The sequence below is a fragment of the Silurus meridionalis genome, chromosome 2, assembly GCF_014805685.1.
Source record: "Silurus meridionalis isolate SWU-2019-XX chromosome 2, ASM1480568v1, whole genome shotgun sequence".
Classification (NCBI taxonomy): Eukaryota; Metazoa; Chordata; class Actinopteri; order Siluriformes; family Siluridae; genus Silurus; species Silurus meridionalis.
The window spans coordinates 8924469-8941529 of NC_060885.1; the positions used below are offsets into that span (position 1 = coordinate 8924469).

General features: G+C 37.6%; 1 protein-coding gene and 1 long non-coding RNA gene across 3 annotated transcripts; one reads left to right on the plus strand and one right to left on the minus strand.

Moving 5' to 3' along the window:
- Positions 1–3146: 3146 nt before the first annotated feature.
- Positions 3147–3806, minus strand: LOC124375971. The gene is made up of 2 exons (XR_006923750.1): positions 3555–3806; positions 3147–3478 (listed from the first exon to the last, which is right to left on the minus strand). It is a non-coding gene; the product is annotated as an uncharacterized LOC124375971 (long non-coding RNA).
- On the plus strand, positions 3373–16069 carry cpz (carboxypeptidase Z). Of its 2 annotated transcripts, none has more exons than XM_046834791.1 (11): positions 3373–3504; positions 5009–5038; positions 6155–6529; positions 7172–7387; positions 9673–9908; positions 11696–11857; positions 12053–12211; positions 12303–12438; positions 13297–13436; positions 14040–14139; positions 14891–16069. In XM_046834791.1, the coding sequence occupies exons 1-11, from the start codon at positions 3417–3419 to the stop codon at positions 15238–15240; spliced, it is 1992 nt and encodes a 663-aa protein (XP_046690747.1). In that variant the 5' UTR covers positions 3373–3416; the 3' UTR covers positions 15241–16069. The 2 variants fall into 2 exon arrangements, with proteins under 2 accessions (XP_046690747.1, XP_046690755.1); XM_046834799.1 differs by having other exon boundaries at positions 9673–9869.
- The last annotated feature ends 992 nt before the right edge of the window (positions 16070–17061 follow it).

Sequence of the window (17061 nt, forward strand, 5' to 3'; positions counted from 1 at the left end):
ATGTGTCAGAAATATTTCTGATTATGGCACATATGCTACAACCTATGTAAAATTCCTTTTAAAAACACTAAAACTTTCAACAAACTAAACTGTGATGAAGATGTGGTTTATACATAAGGATAGCATCGCTGGAATGTACTGGGGGCAATTTGGAGGTTGATACACATGTAAGAAAGAATCATTGATATTAATATGAACCAATAAGGCCATTTTGTGGCAGTGGACAACCATTGTTGCTCTTTTTTTTTAATTTAAATTAATATACTGTATAAGGAAAGTGTTATTTTCTTGCATATCCCAGCAGAAAGCTGGGGTCAGAGCAGCAGCTCAGCCATGTTACAGTGCCAGTGAAGCACAGAGGGTTAATGGCGTTGCTCAAGGGCCCCAAGAGTGGCAGCTTGGTATCGCAGAAACACATGACTTTAATCTTAGCCAGAATGACCAACGTTTCTGGAGGTTATTAATAGTGTTACTATCATTATTATTATCATCATCATTCTTCTTCTTACGATTATGTTCTTTGTCTCTAATTTGTATTTCAATCACAAACATACTGCATTAGAGAACATTATTATGTCATCAAACTGGCCACACTTCCAAGATGCCATAGAGGATGTGTTAACAAATATAATGCTGTCATGTACATATGAATGCAAATAATATAAACATGTCAATAAAGTGTACTAGAACTGTTCTGTGCATACTGCAAACATTGTGTAGATATTGATCTGATTCATCTGGACTCCAGCTAAAAAGTAATTTTTTTTTTTTGGAAGACACGTGAATAACCAGCATCCAATTTGAGCACAGAATTAAGCAGGTGAGGGTTTCAGAGATTTACTTCTGATCCCAATTGTCACTCACTGCTAACCTTGAGATATAGATTCATAACATTTCACTAAATATATACACACAGTCAACAACCACTTTAACAGGAACACCTATGTTGGCAGCACATTGAACAAAAACAGGCAGATACAGATCACGAGCTTTAGTTAATGGGCATATCAAACATCAGAATGGGGAAACTGTTTTGCTGTGTATTTCAGAAACTGCTGATTTCTAGGGATTGTTATACACAATAAGCCAGATTAGTTTGAACTAACAGAAAACCAATAGTAACTCAAATAAGCACACTTTTGAAGAACCTTTGGGAAACTATGTTGAACAGAAAAGTAAAAAAAAGAAAAGTTGAACCTAGCAGCAGTTCCAGCTGAAAGATCAGCAAAAGACCACATTAGAAGATGACACTCAGTCAGACAGGAACTTGAAACTATGGTAAGTCAGCAAAACTGGGCAGCTGAAGACAGGAAAAACATCACCTGGATTTTTCAGATAGTTTCCAGGAAAATTCTACTACATTTTTTTATGTTATTATAGCCAATCGTTGTGACAGTGTGGTGTGAGTGGTGTAACAAATTATTTTATGGAACAAAAAGTGATAAAGATGATAAATGTGTACAAAAGCAGGGTAGATATGTGTAAAATATTGTCCATCGAACAAACACTACTGTACATGACCTTAATTAAATTAATGTACAAATTAGTCAATAAGTGGAATCACGCAATAATTTCTTTAAGAAGGTAAGAGATTAAATACTGACTATACACATTGTATACTGTATGCTACACTTGTCTTTGAGGAATAATTATTTCAGTAATAGACTATACAGTTTAACCGGGAAATATTCCAAAAAACGTACATTTTTCCAATTTTTTTAATGTTGCAGCCTCATGCTAAAATGTTTGAAATTATTTTCACATTAATTACAATTCTATGCTCCATAATATAAAAACTGGAATATGACACTCACATAGGTAATCAGACCCATGGCAAATCTAATTGATAGGACATGATTTAGAAAAGGCACACGCCTGTCTATATAGAGTAAGGTCTAAAAGTAAAAATACAGTGCAAAATACCAAGCCATGAGTCAGAGACAGGATTGTGCTGAGGCAAACATCTGTGGAAACCTACAATCTGCTTTAAAGGTTCCCTAGTGGGCCTCCATAATTCTTAAATAGAAGAAATTTAGAACAACCAGAACTTTGAACAGTATAATCTTGGGAGAAGAGAAATGGTAAGCGAAGTGATTTGAACCTAATGGTCGCTCTGATTGAGCTCCTGAGATCATGTGTGGAGATAGGAGATATCTGCAGTAGGTCAACCTTCACTGCAACACTCCAAAGATTTGGGCTTTACAGCAGACTGACCAGAAGCCTCTGATCAGAGTAAGACACGCTAAAGCCTGTTTGCACTTAGAAACTTAAATTCTCTTATAGATAGAGAGATAGATAGATAGATAGATAGATAGATAGATAGATAGATAGATAGATAGATAGTTAGATAGATAGTTAGATAGTTAGATAGATAGATAGATAGATAGATAGATAGATAGATAGAACGTTATTGTCATTGCATTTTGTCAAATGCAGTTTGGCATCAACCAGAAGTGCAAAAAGTAGCAATCGTGCAAATAGTGCAGATAAATATTTAGCATATTTACACAGCATGTGATATATATGTAAGCATATGTACAGTGAATAAATATAAAGGCTATAGCAGTTTCAACGATGTGTGGACATCGTTGAGAAGTACAGATAAATGTTCTAAGGCTATATATATATATATATATATATATATATATATATATATATATATATATATATATATATATATATATATTAGACGTGTTTATTCAGCTTGCACATTTCTTAAATCCCATAATAGTATAACCTTCCACTTCTGCACATTTCCTTAAATGCCATAGCTTTAGAACATTTATCTGTACTTTATATATGTGTATATAAATACGCACACATTATACACACATATATGCATGAATATGAAATGTTGGGCAGAATGTACAGTAAGGATATAAAGATACATATAGATAAAATAGTGCAGATGTAATGAGAGGTAAAAAAGATATACTATGTAATATGTACATTGTATGTATAGTGGAGAAATTACTACTGAATTGCAAAGTCCACTCATGTCTATATTTGGATTAACTGTGCTCCTTCAAGAATAAATGCTCTCTGATTCAAACTGAGTCAAAATATGATTTCCCATATTTATATAACTATACATTTTTATGAAATATGTCCTATATATAAGAAACGCTGATTCTCCAAAAACAAGATAATATTGTCTTTCTGATTTATTTAATGACAGTCTCAAGACATGCCCCTTACACAAACAGAACCTTCCAGCTGCTGTGCAATTAGGCTGCATGAGCGTGCAGTGAGCAGTGCAGCGTGGGAGGCCGGCAAAGGAGGAGAAATCTGAAGTCTGTAATTTGATCGTATGGGTTTCTGTGGCTGTGCGGGGACGAGGACGCGCCCCTAAAGCCAAGGCCCTGGAGAAAAAGAGTCTCCACACAGACAGACAGCCACATCACTACTCCTCCAGCATGCTGCGCGCCACCGTGTTCTTCTGCGTCCTCGCCGCGTCTTCGTGCGCGCCGCCGCGCTCCTGCGAACCCGGAGACCAAGCTTTAGGTGATGTATTTATACAAAACACGTCCGTATACCGTTTTCTACCTTCCTACCTTAAAAAAGCGCTGTGTGCCTTTAATTGATGTGTGTGGCCAGACTAGAGTCTAAAGACTGCCCATATGCCCATGGGGTACCTTTATATCCAAACTGACTTTGCCTTTACTGTCCAGTATGGGTTTCATCTCGTTTCCAACAGCGCATGACCTGCTTCTGCTCTCAACTAATTATAGTGTTCACATGAAGTTTAGTATGTCCTAAACCATAGCAGTAATCACGGAGTAAACGGAAAGTACCCGGATGGCCTAAAACCAGTTCTAAAAGTCTCAGTGTGAAAACAGTGCAAAGGGTTCAAACTAATAACTCGTAGGGGCGTGGCTTCTGTAATGATTTATTTTATTTATATAATGTGGAAAATATTTTTAAATTAATATTAATTGTTAAAAACAAAACGATAGAAATGGCACAAGCTCCAAAATGGGACTAAAACAAGCTTTCAGAGGTCTTAAAAATAAGTATTTGATCAGAAAATATGTAAGAATTAAACACTTCTGTACCATGATTCACTCTTTATTTTTGAACTGTTGGGGAAAACCTTTAAACAAATTATGTTTAGAGTAATGCATATGCAGAGGTAAAATCATGCTAATGATTAAAATGTTAAATGTCAGATTAGCACACAAAAATAAATAACACATCTGGATATAAAGATTTATTTGTGTAAAAATTTTGTAATTTTTGATTTGCAACATCTGCAGCTCATACAGTACCAGATACAAATGACTGGTTTCTGGCTGCAATAACATAAGTGATGATATGAATTTTTTGCAAGCACATTCCACAGCATTAAAGTTAACTGCAAATTAATGTATAATGTATCTCAACGTATATCTGAGCTATTCAATATAATATGGTAACTTTGGGATGTGCTGTCATCAGAAAATAATCAGACATGTGCTCTATAATTCAACAGATAGTCTTAAGGAAATATTTACCTGAAAATTACCTACTTGCATTAAAAAAAATACCATTTTAATGAACTAGTTAAAAAAAAAACCCACAACAACATTTTTTATTTTTATTTTTTTACCTCGAGTACAAAATTTTTTGTATTGAAAAAAAAATGTAAACTATAAAGGTCAAAGCTACAAATTGATTTACTGTTTCATATATACATGTTAGAGCATTCAAATCTCTTGTGTGCTGTGTAGCAAAAAATATCAAGTAAAATGGATAACTGCCAATGACAACTTTGTCATCAGATGCACAGGATATAGAAGCTTGATAGTCTGATACTTAGGTATGCTTTAGATTTGTGTGCATGGATGAACTCAATTTGGTCAAAATAGTCAGTTGTAAATCATTAAAAGTTTAAAAACATTGTCAGAGACACACCCACGGTTGGCATGACTCAGAAATATTACTCAACAACAAAGTTTGCATGCTTTGCAGTGCACGTGTGAGCTTTTCCACATTGATAACTCACATTGATTTTCATTGTGTTTTATAGGAAGATGCAAAGACCCGGAAAAAGAGAAGGGTGAGCAGTATACTCTGCTTGACAATATCGAATCATTCTGTGAAAACTGCATTTTTGCTTTATTATAAATGTCCATTTGTTATTGTTTTGAACACAGGGTTAAATAGAGGTCTTGGCTATTTGCCTGGAAGCTGTAAGGCAGAAAGTATTAGAAAATGTGATTTGACATGCCCACACATAGGGAGAAAGTGTGTGTGTGTGTGTGTGTGTGTGTGTGAGAGAGAGAGAGAGAGAGAGAGAGAGAGAGAGATTAGAGATAACTTTGAGCCTAAGGGTAATTTGTGTTTGCCAGGTTAATGGTAAGACATGCAAATGAGACAGGGCCAGTGAGGGGGCTCAAGGTTGCTGAAATTTACCAGTTGTAGCGAGAGCTGTAGTAGTTCATTTTACATTATATGTATTAGAAAATACTTTAGCATTAGAAAGCCATAATCATTTGGAACAGAATTTGATTTGTTTGTGCTCAGGAGTTTATTTACCATATACAGTAGAATCAATATTTGGGTACATAGATTTCAATATACAAAACACTCATTATACAATGGAACAATTACATAGATTGACAGATAGGTAGGTAGGTAGGTAGGTAGGTAGGTAGGTAGGTAGGTAGGTAGGTAGGTAGGTAGGTAGGTATTTAGGTACATAGGTAGGATGAAGACGAGGAAACATACTACCAAGTTAAGTTAGGAGTAAAGCAGTGGTGCACCTGGTCAGAGCTGCAGGCTGGTGGGTTTCATCCTGGGCCCACCTTGCTTACTGTGAGAGGATCTGTGTAGGCTTGACCAGTGTAACATATTAACTCAATCCTTCTGAATATATAAATTTCAAAAGCAACATTAAATAAGCACAATTGTAGCAAATGAGCTTTTTTAATTTTGCTTCCTTGTCTCCTGGCCACAGATGGCTGGGACATTGTTAAGATTCAAACTCACAATTCACTGATGATATGCCAAATGCTTTTTGGTGCACCACTCAGAAATTAAAACAGCTGATTTTCATTATTACTATGCATGCATTTTATTTTGCTCCCTTGTTGTAAGTCCCTTATTGTTTATTTTAACATTCTCCATACCATAACTCATCCTTAGTCTATATTTCGCCATGTTCTGTCTTTAGTGCAGTGCACAGACATGGTGCTGAGCTACTGCCAGGATGTGCCCTATAGCCAAGTTGTCTTTCCCAACCTCATCGGACAGCAGTCGCGACAGGAGGCCGAGCAGAGCACTGAGTACCTGCTGCTTAATGTCCTGCACGGCCTGCTGGGGGGCGAGTGCTTGCCCGAGCTACGTTTTCTCGGATGCTCAGTACTAGCTCCACGATGCCATAAGAATAAAAGAGTAAAGCCATGCCGCAGCTCATGTGAGGCTGTGAAGAAGAACTGCGCTCATGCCTTTGAATCCATTCGCATGGCCTGGCCCTACTTCCTGGACTGTGACCGCTTTTTTGCAGCTGAGGAAGAAGGCTGCCATGACCCGCTGTCTGAGCTCAAAGGTAATGATTAGAAGAACGGAGAAAACATATCACTATTGAATTATATATGTTTTATTATTAATACAATGTGCTGCTGTAGAAACCTATAGTAGGTGTCTTATTGCTCTTGCGCCAAAGCAAATTGCCAAAAAAAAATCATAAAATGTAATGCTGTGTAAAATCCACAGAATAAATGTATCTTTCACATACATTATAACTATAGCTGTAACCATTTGTTCTCTCACTCAAGCAAATTTATTTAGAGTTCAACCAGTTGTTGCTACATTTAAAATGTAACATTACAAAATGAGTAAATCTCTATATGGCAAGCTTGTGATTTGAGAGAGATGTGCAATCTAATATAATCTTTGGATTTCTTAATGCATTATATATAAATAGTAACCACTCTGTAGACTGTCTTAACTTGTACTTACCATTAGGATTTATGAACTTTTTTTTTTAGAACAAGCTCTTATGAAGTTCAAAAACATGTAACAGTCCAAGATTATTCACTCGGTAAATACAATTATGTTTCAGGAATGAAGTCTCGGAATATGAGTGATGCTGCTATAGCACGTGAAACCAAGCTTGTCTCCACATGAAGGGACTGTGAGCCCTAGGGGAATCTTATGTCATGCATCTTGTCTCAATTTCTTCTCCCAGCCAGGCAAGACGTCGCCTTCTCCAGCATCTCAGATGGGGGTCAGGCAACTGTTCTTCAGTTCACGTACCACACTAACGCTCAAATGTTCAGCATCTTAAAGAAAACAGCAGCCAAATGCCCCCATATCTCTCGAACCTACAGCATCGGCCGTAGTGCGGAGGGGAAGGACTTGCTGGTCATTGAGTTCTCCAGTAATCCTGGACAGCATGAGCTACGTGAGCACAGACTTCATTTTTATTTTCACAGTACAAGTTAAAACCATTGCTTTGAGAAAGCCATGATTAGTTTCGTGTTCAGGCCTGCCCTCTTCTGGCCTCACAGGGAAAGCACCACATGACAAGCACAAAATGCAGTTTGTATTTGTCTATTTTGTGCAAATGTGTTTTTCATGTATTTTTCCCACCACTGTTATATCCTAAACTATGTCTAAAGAAAACTTTACTGATTAACTATTAAACAATATATTTATTATAAAAAGGTAAAAGACCAATAAACCCTCCTTGCTACTATTAGATATTACTCTCTTATTAATCCAATATCCATATTTATAGTACAATACAAGGGTACAGTTACCCAATATATTATATTTTTCTTTATCCCAGTTACTAACAACAATATAAACAATATAAACAATTTTCTGCAGCTTGAAGATGTGATAGACAAGTGAAGTCAAATTCTATGCTCCCGCAGAGCGCTCTTTGAGAAGGGTTCAAGCCTCATTCTGGTCCTGCTGTTGCTGAGGCGAAGCGGTGATTCACATGTTGGGGTTTGCAGGTCCAGCGGTTTCTTCCAGGATTCGGAAGCATGCCCTTTCAGTGGTTTCTTCCCCTGGTGGAGAGAACGCTGTGCTCCACCTCTCTTCCTCCAAGGAGGGGAGGTGATAGATGTCAGCGAACCTGCTGACACTCCCTCACAGCCAGTCCTCCACGATTAACTTTTGGAGGTGGTAACTAGTGCTGTCGCCAAGCTTGAGTTAGCTTGGCCAGATAAAAAGCAGAAGCAGCGTCTGCCAAGCAAGCTGGACGAGTGCTTTCTGCATTCTGCGTCACTGCCTCCACATCGGGGAATGCCGTTTCTCCTGGATCTGCACACTGAGGTGTCCAGGTCCTGGAGCAGCCCATATTTGGCCTGCCTCTTTATCCCCCTCTATGCTAATGTAGTGGAGCTGAAAGAGTGCGGTTGTCGGGTGATGCCCGGGTTGAAGAGACACTAGCTGGCTATCTCTCCCTGGGTGATGCAATGTCCGTGAAGGCCCTGGCACTACCCACCAAGCCTCTGCAGACAACGTCGGCTCTGGTAGTCAAAGCTTACATGGCCACAGGTCAAGCTGCTGGGTGCCTGCACACGATGGCATTGTTGCAGGCATACCAGGTGGACTTGCTAAGGGAGTTGGACAAGGAGGATAGTTCAGGGTCTGAAGATGTCTGAGAGCTACTCTGTGCTATGGACCTAGCTCTCAGGGCCACAAAGAAGACCGCCAGGACCGTTGGCCAGTCCGTGTCCACCCTGGTAGCCACAGAAAGGCATCTGTGGCTCACCCTGTCAGCAGTTCCTGACAGGGACAGAGCTTTCCTTCTGGATGCCTCGGTGGTTCCCACTGGCATGTCCAGCGATGCCATGAATACGATTGTTGACAGGTTTCAGGAGGTGAAGAAACAACGCACTGTAGAGAATAGCTACTTGATACAACTTGAGTCTTGGTCTCTGGTTCAACAGGGTGTGTCCCACTCTGATGGGACCCGAGCAGGCTCTGGTCATCAAACAAAAAGTACACATTCTCTTAAGGAAGGAGGCCATCGAGGTGGTCCCTCCGCAAGACAGAGAATCTGGTTTCTACAGCTGGTACTTTATAGTGCCTATGTTGGATGGGGGGGTTGTGTCCCATTCTAGATCTACATCAGTTGAATTGATCACTAGTGAGGCTTAGGTTCTAGATGTGTACTCTCAAGCAGGTTGTGTTTTAAATCAGATCCAAAGACTGGTCCACTCCACTGACCTTTTGGCAGGTTTTATAGCCTTGACCTCAGGGCTACTCATGGCTTCTCTATCCTCCAGCCTAGCTGTGCCCACCCACACTAGGCAGAAACTGATCAGTCTGGCGGGATTGGACTCTCGTTCCCAAAGCGTTTTTGATGCAGCTCGAGTTGCTGAAAAAGAATGTCTCTAGGTTAAATATGCAACCCTATTTCCCTGAGGGAATGAGACGCTGCGTCTCCAGGCCACACTCGATGCATCCCTGCAGTGTTTCCTTCCATTTCAGAAGCTAGCGTCGGCTCCACCGCATGTGTGTTTATTGCTTTCTGGTTGCCTTTCTGTTGGACAGGTTTCACATGTGATGCAGAGTGTGTACACCCAGAGGTGTTCTCAAAACTTTGTTGATGCAGTGTCTCGTTCTCTCAGGGAACTAGACACTTTTTTTTTTGTATTATATATAATTAATAATTTAAATGACAAATGGCCTGAATTTTTTTTTCTTTTTACTATCTGTGTTATACTGCAGTGGAGCCAGAGATTAAGTTGATCGGGAACATGCACGGAAACGAGGTTTTAGGCCGGCAGCTGCTTATCTACCTGGCTCAGTACCTGTGCTCTGAGTACCTGCTGGGCAACGAGCGGATCCAGAGCCTCATCAACAACACTCGCATTCACCTGCTGCCCTCCATGAACCCAGATGGCTATGAGATTGCCGCCTCAGAGGTAGCCGATAGCAACGATCCTGAAAACACCAACCCAGAAGTAAATATCCCTCTGTGTGTGTGCCGCGACTCAGCTACAGTTTGTCTGTCTGTTTTTGGGCCTTCTATCCACAATCTCCCTGCACTAAAGGTCCTCAAAAGCACGGTTCTGACAAACTGAGGCAGAGTCTTGAGCTATCTGACTAAGCTGGCTAATTGCAATAAGGAATCATGTTTTAATCCACCTTCTTATATTCCGAAGGGATCAATGTGGCAATGCAAATCCAGAGTGCCAACCAAAACCACAGTACTGTTTTCTTTTATGTCACTTTAGTGTACACATGACATTTGTACTTTTAGGGTGGTCCATCTGATGGGAGATCATCTCTAACAAAAATGTTTAAACATAGTTTGTTACTGAACATGAATGTCTGACTGATCGAATCAGCATGGTAAAATTATTTAGGAACAAAAAAAAGCAAATAGTGTGGATACTTCACTACATGGCATGAAATGGTGGAAGAGAGTGAACCACTGGTAAAGGGAGTTTTTTGGATTAATAGATATTTCTTCTTTATTGCTACAACCCTCAGATAAATTCTCAGCATGAGTTTCTTTGTCATGGAAATGATCAGCACGGCTTTTGGTTCAGATCCATAAGGATATGCAAAACAAAATATGGTATATTCATGTACTGTGTAATCTGCAAGCTAGTACATGCATGCTAAATACTTGAGTTTTCACTCATTTGTCTGACCTTAATGTGCTTAATAGAAGTTAGACATGCAGGAGTAGCTTTGCTTTATTCATATTTATTAGCCAGATGTCTGCTTCATGTCTTAGCCAATGGTCTAGGGTAAAAACGGTCCTTAAGTTGGCATAACACCAAAGATTTTGGAAATAAGTCAGATCTTGGTTAGTGAAAAAGATGTTTGCATGGGTAATGAAAATATTTGTCATTGGCACAAATTGTAAAACGAAATGGCTAATCCATGTTGATTGCTTCGAATGTACTTTGTGCTTCATGTTTTGTCTTGTTTTTGCTTTTTTAAACAGCCATTTTTTGAGCATGTTCAAGTCTGTTTTACGAGCTTGTTGATGTCTGGGCTGATTCTGTCTCTATGTGCTCTATGCATGTATTGCTTCCTGCTTGTTCTGCCTGAGATATTTCTTGCATCTTATCGAGTTTGTCACATAAAAAATCCAGTTAATCCCGATTACAAATATCCAAACTTACTGTCAGCTACACAAATAAATACAAACATATTATAAATATGATATATAATATTCTATAAAATCTCTGATTATAATTGAAATCTGAGATAAAGAACATACCCAGAGATCTTTATATATATATATATATATATATATACAGTACAGATGCTTTTGCCTTCAATCTGCGGTCGAGCTCACCCCTAAACCATCTCGATTGGGTTCAGGTCCGGTGACTGTGGAGGCCAGGTCATCTGGCGCAGCACCCCATCACTCTCCTTCTTGGTCAAATAGCCCTTGATGCCTTCAGTGTGACTCTACAATTTTCATAGTCATGAAAATAAAGAAAACTCTTTGAATGAGAAGGTGTGTCCAAACTTTTGGTCTGTACTGTATATATATATATATATATATATATATATATATATATATATATATATATATATATATATATTCATCTCAATATATTTAACTTTAACCCCTTAGTTGTATGTTTGGCTGTGTAGCACATAGCACAAGCCACTAAATACTCTTGCGTTTTTGGGCTGAGAACAAATCCACAGTCATGCTTAGTGTTAATCCTGAATTCAGTACAGTCCTAATTATTTTGTCTGGATTGTGTGTGAAATGGATTAGGGTCACTTGTATAACGGTTGGGTCAGCGGCAGAGCCAATGCTCAGAACATCGATCTGAACCGCAACTTCCCCGACCTGACCTCCATTTACTACAACCGACGCCGCTTCATCCGATTCCGCACTGACCACCTTTCCATCCCCGAGAACTACTGGTCGAACAAGGTAATTATGGAGTAGTGGTCATTTCGTTTGTTATTGATTTCTGACTGATTTCAAAACGATGGCTCTGTAAAACTATTTTCAAAAGAAGTAACATTACATTATTATTACATCAGTACATTATTGTATCTAAGCCACCAGATTGTATACCAGAGAAGTTATATCCTGGTTCAACTAGATACTTTCTTTCTTTGCCAGGTAGCCCCAGAAACCTACGCTGTGATGAAATGGATCAGGTCCATTCCATTTGTTATCTCTGCCAGTCTACATGGGGGAGAACTTGTCATCTCGTATCCCTTTGACTTCTCCAGACACCCCCTGGAGGAGAAAATGTTCTCTCCAACACCTGATGAGCAGGTTTGGGTTTGTTTCTTTTAATTTTTTTCGTCTTACAATGTGATTAATAATGGTAAAAGATCATAAAGAGTGTACTTCTTTTTGGGGGTAGATATTTAAGCAGCTGGCCCGGACCTATGCGGATGCTCATGCGACAATGGCCAGCAATGAGACCCAGAGATGTGGAGGATCATTTGCCAGCAGTGGAGGCATTATCAATGGAGCTCAGTGGTACAGCTTTGCTGGAGGTGAAACAAAGCACAAAAGTGTAGGGTGGATGGCAACAGTCGGCCGTTTCAGACTGTGAAAACACAAAACTTTGCTACCAATTTTAACTAATTGCACTTGCTTTTCAAATTGTGATTTCTAACAAGAAATTACAGAGTTTATAATCACTTGGCTCCATAATTACTTTGTTTTAATTAGTGGAGGAGCAGCAGACAGTAACAACAAGCTTGCAAAGGTTTATTTTTACACCTGGGACTCTGTTTTTATACCATGCTATATATCAATAGCAAACAGTCTGAATGAAATCTAATACATTCCTGCAAAGACAATTTTTAAATGCAAAACAGTGTTTCTCTTTTTCTGTTGTGTGATAGAGTATATGGGCAAGTTTGTGGACACCTGATTAAAAGATTTATGTGATTTTTCATTCAACCATTCCACATTCTGTCCCTGTTTGCTCTTATAACAACCTCTACTCCTCTGGAAAGATGTTCCACTATATTTCAGAGTGTGGTTGTGGAGATTTGCGCTCATTCATCCACGAAGCCATTAGTAAAGTCAGGTACTGATGTAGGGTGAGGAGGCCTGGGTGCAGTCAGCATTCAATTTTATCCCGAAGGTGTTCAATAGGGTTGAGGTCAGATCTTACAGCAGGCCATTTTTGTTTTGTGGAAGAAGCTGGAACAGTTAGTGTCTCAATACTTTTGTCCATATAGTGTTATATACAGTTATATTACAAAGACTGAGAAAGGAAAAAAAGGTTTATCGTGTAGACAACCACTGTAATGTTTTCTGGTATAATCATTGATTATTTTCCTTTAACAACACGTCCCCCAAAAGTTTTATTTCCTTACTAACAATCAATACATGTGTGTTAGGCATGTCAGACTTCAACTACCTGCACAGTAATTGCTTGGAGTTGACGGTGGAACTAGGCTGTGATAAGTTCCCTTCAGAAGAAGAGCTTTATCCAGAGTGGCGCAGGAACAAAGAAGCTCTGCTCAGTTTCATGGAGTCTGTGAGTGTCCCTTTTCTGAATTAACTAACATATTATTGATGTTCAAAATTTTTTTTTATAATTTTTTTTTAGACAATTTTTTAAAATTGTTTGTACTGTTCTCATATTTGGGTAATGAAGTATATTAGTCATTACTTAGTTATATTACCCAAGTATATTACCTACAGTATTATATATATATATATATATATATATATATATATATATATATATATATATATATATATATATATAAGAAAAAAATTCCCAGACCCAGAAAAAGACTAATATTATTTTTGTTAATATAAAATTAAAACTCATTAAATGTGGCAAGATAGAGCTGCCTACTTCCTCCTTTTATTTCAGTTAATTATAGATCTTACAAAAGATTCCTGTAGATTGTAGATAAAACCACAAGATGGCAGCATAACCAAATCATTATTGTCGTACACATGGACAGGTTTGTTTTCTTAATTCATAAATAAGGTTTTTTTCATTTTCCCCCCAGATCATTTAAAATATCATCAATAAAATATCAAGATAATTTAAAAAAACACACTTGTATCTGAGTTCAATGAAGGGTTTCATTGAAATATTAACATTAATATTGATTTATTGCCGTAGGTCCACAGAGGAATAAAGGGTGTTGTGAAAGACACATATGGAAATGGAATTAAAGGTGCCGTCATTTCTGTTAGAGGGATTCGGCATGACATCACAACAGGTAATGATGACAAAAGAAAAATAAATAGTGGAGATAGTCAATGCTAAACCTATACCACAGTGAAATTTTTGAATATCACGTTTTGTCATATAAATCTCATTTGTTCAATTTTTTATACTTATTTTGTCATATCATTACAATGACAGACATGTATAGTTAAATTAGTATTTTCTTTAAAATGTATTTTTTAATATCTTTATCAGATCAGTTCCTAGTCAATTTTACTATCTATTAGGGTTGTCAAAATGAATTTTACACCACTAATCTTTTTTACGCGGACATTTCTGTTTGACCATTTTTATAAAAAATATCAATAAATAAATATAAAATAGGCTAAATTAAAACCTTTAATGCAAAACACATTCCAATCATATTTTTACACCTTAGATATACACATTCCTATCATATATATATATATATATATATATATATATATATATATATATATATATATATATATACTCCAATATCTAGTGGAACATCTTCACAGAAGAGTGGAGGTTTTTATAACAGCAGCCAGCAACTAAATGTGGAATGAATGTTTAAAATGCACATTCGAATCTTATGGTCAAGTGTCTGCAAAATTTTGTCTATATCCATTGTCATGCAAGGCTTGTGTAGGGGTCATTTATGTTTAAAAACCTGACAGGACAATGCATACGTCTCAATAATACAGCCATTGAGTAAATTAAGATTTCTGGAGGAGTATGTTACCCCATTTACCCTCTGCCTGATTCCTTCTTCTCTGTAGCTGAAGATGGTGACTATTGGAGACTGCTGATTCCGGGTGTCCACATCGTAACCGCCACAGCTCCTGGCTACTCTAAAATGGTGAAGCGCATCAGGCTGCCTCACACCATGCAAAAGACAGGACGTGTGGACTTTGTGCTGAGGAAAGTGCGAGTAGAACCTGACCACGACTACTTATCCATACCTGACCTGGATAATTATGATCGATTTGATCCTTTCAACGAGTTCGAGCAGTACAATGAGCCTGATCGCGGAGAGAATGGAGAAGAGAGAAGTGAAAAGCCTTGGTGGTGGGCATACTTCAGCCAGATGGGGATGTCCCCTCCTACTTGGCTTCTTAGGAACTATTAGCACCCTCACATTGCCCCTTAATCTCATTAACTGCCTCCTGTATGTGAATGAATGCACCTTAGGTTTCAATTATTTGAAATATACATCTTCATCCCAAGATAAAAGTGGATTGTTTAAAAAGAAAAACTCAACACTTAGGTGTTTGGATTTGTGTTTAGACTGTAGCTCATAAACACGATCTTGCATTAAAAGCAGAAATTACTCACACCATTATGAAAATTCTAATAACAGCATATTTTCAGTAAAAGATGGCAGCTAGACCATTGCTTGGCTAAGGGTAAAATGTATATTTGTTTTGTCATGCAGGCTTTTTATGCATAGGCACGTTATGCCAAAACCCATTTCAAGCCAATGGAACTCTGGGTTTAATTCTAATCGAACCACTGTACCATCTGTTTTCCATAAAACACATGGCCTACAATAGCAAATGGACTGGAATAATTAGGTTAGGGTGTGAAAATCTGTTTCTTCTCATTCAATGTACACTATGTTGTTCATTAGATTAGTTCACAGTTACATTTGTTAACCAAAGGTCTTTAAGCACTAAACTTGTGCGCTCAGTATTGGGTGTTAATTCTGTAAAGTCAGGCTTATGTTTTGGTTAAGATCTCTGGACCAGAGAGTTATAAATCTCTAACCAATTTGAGTCTACCTGGGTCTGATTTGTAAATGATCATTGTAAATAGATCATAGCCTGCACTGCTATGATCTATTTAGCCTAAATGTTAGGACTTGTTCAATGTACGGATTTTATACTAAAATTTGCAAAGGATTACTCTCCTTTAAAAACTTGATGAACCCAAGAACCATTAAAAAAATGCAGAAAGCATTTGACAGTGTGCCTTTTTAGTGTACAAAATAAGGGCTTTGTGTCATACAATATTTCACTTCAAATAAAATATCTAACTGTAGCACATGCAGATATTTGAATACATTTAGACCACATGTGTTGCAGCAGTCTGCATATGATCTAAGCTGGATCTGATATCTATATGTATCTGATACACATCTCATCTATATTTGAGCTCCACGTTGGGTCATTTTTAATCTGTGCTCAATAATGGTCTAGCGTGCTGCTGAGCTCTGTTGAATCTAATTTGTCTTTGAACTATGCTTTGGTTCTAAATTGTTCATCTGTATATGAGGTCTACATGAGTCTTATTTGTCTTTGAACAATACTTTATGTTGAATTTGCTTTTGAGCTCTAGATGTAATCTGTACCTAAGATCTTTGTTGGGCTAATCTCCAAAGGTCTGTGATGGAATTTAAATCTGTAACTGGGGTCTACTTTGGTCTAATCTCTTAAAATGAAGTCTGCTTAAAATATATGTTTAACAAAGTTTCGAACTGGATTTAATCTTTGTATTTTAAGCCTAAATTTGGTGTAACCTCAGTTACATCAATTTATTTTTTGTCTAATTTCAATAGCTGAGATCTGAATTACAGTAATTGAAGGTTGGGTCTTTTAGGTCTAATTTCTGAGACTTTTATTAATTTTGAGAAAAAAAAAAAAAAAATATATATATATATATATGTGTGTGTGTGTGTGTTCACTGTAGTTGTTTTAGACATTTGCACAACGTTTATTAAAAAGTTGCTGTATACTTTTTGTGTTTTTTCTTTGTTTATTATACTTCTCACCAAAAGGTGTCAGCAAAGTTCTTGCGCTTTTTGTAAATGCAACTCTGGCACACGGGGGCATCATTCCTTGTTTTCTAGCTTTCTTCAACTGCATTTGATCACACTTCCTGTATCCAATCTAATCTAATATTTATGACTCAGACATTAAGACAAAAATACAGTAGTGAACAGAAGGCATAA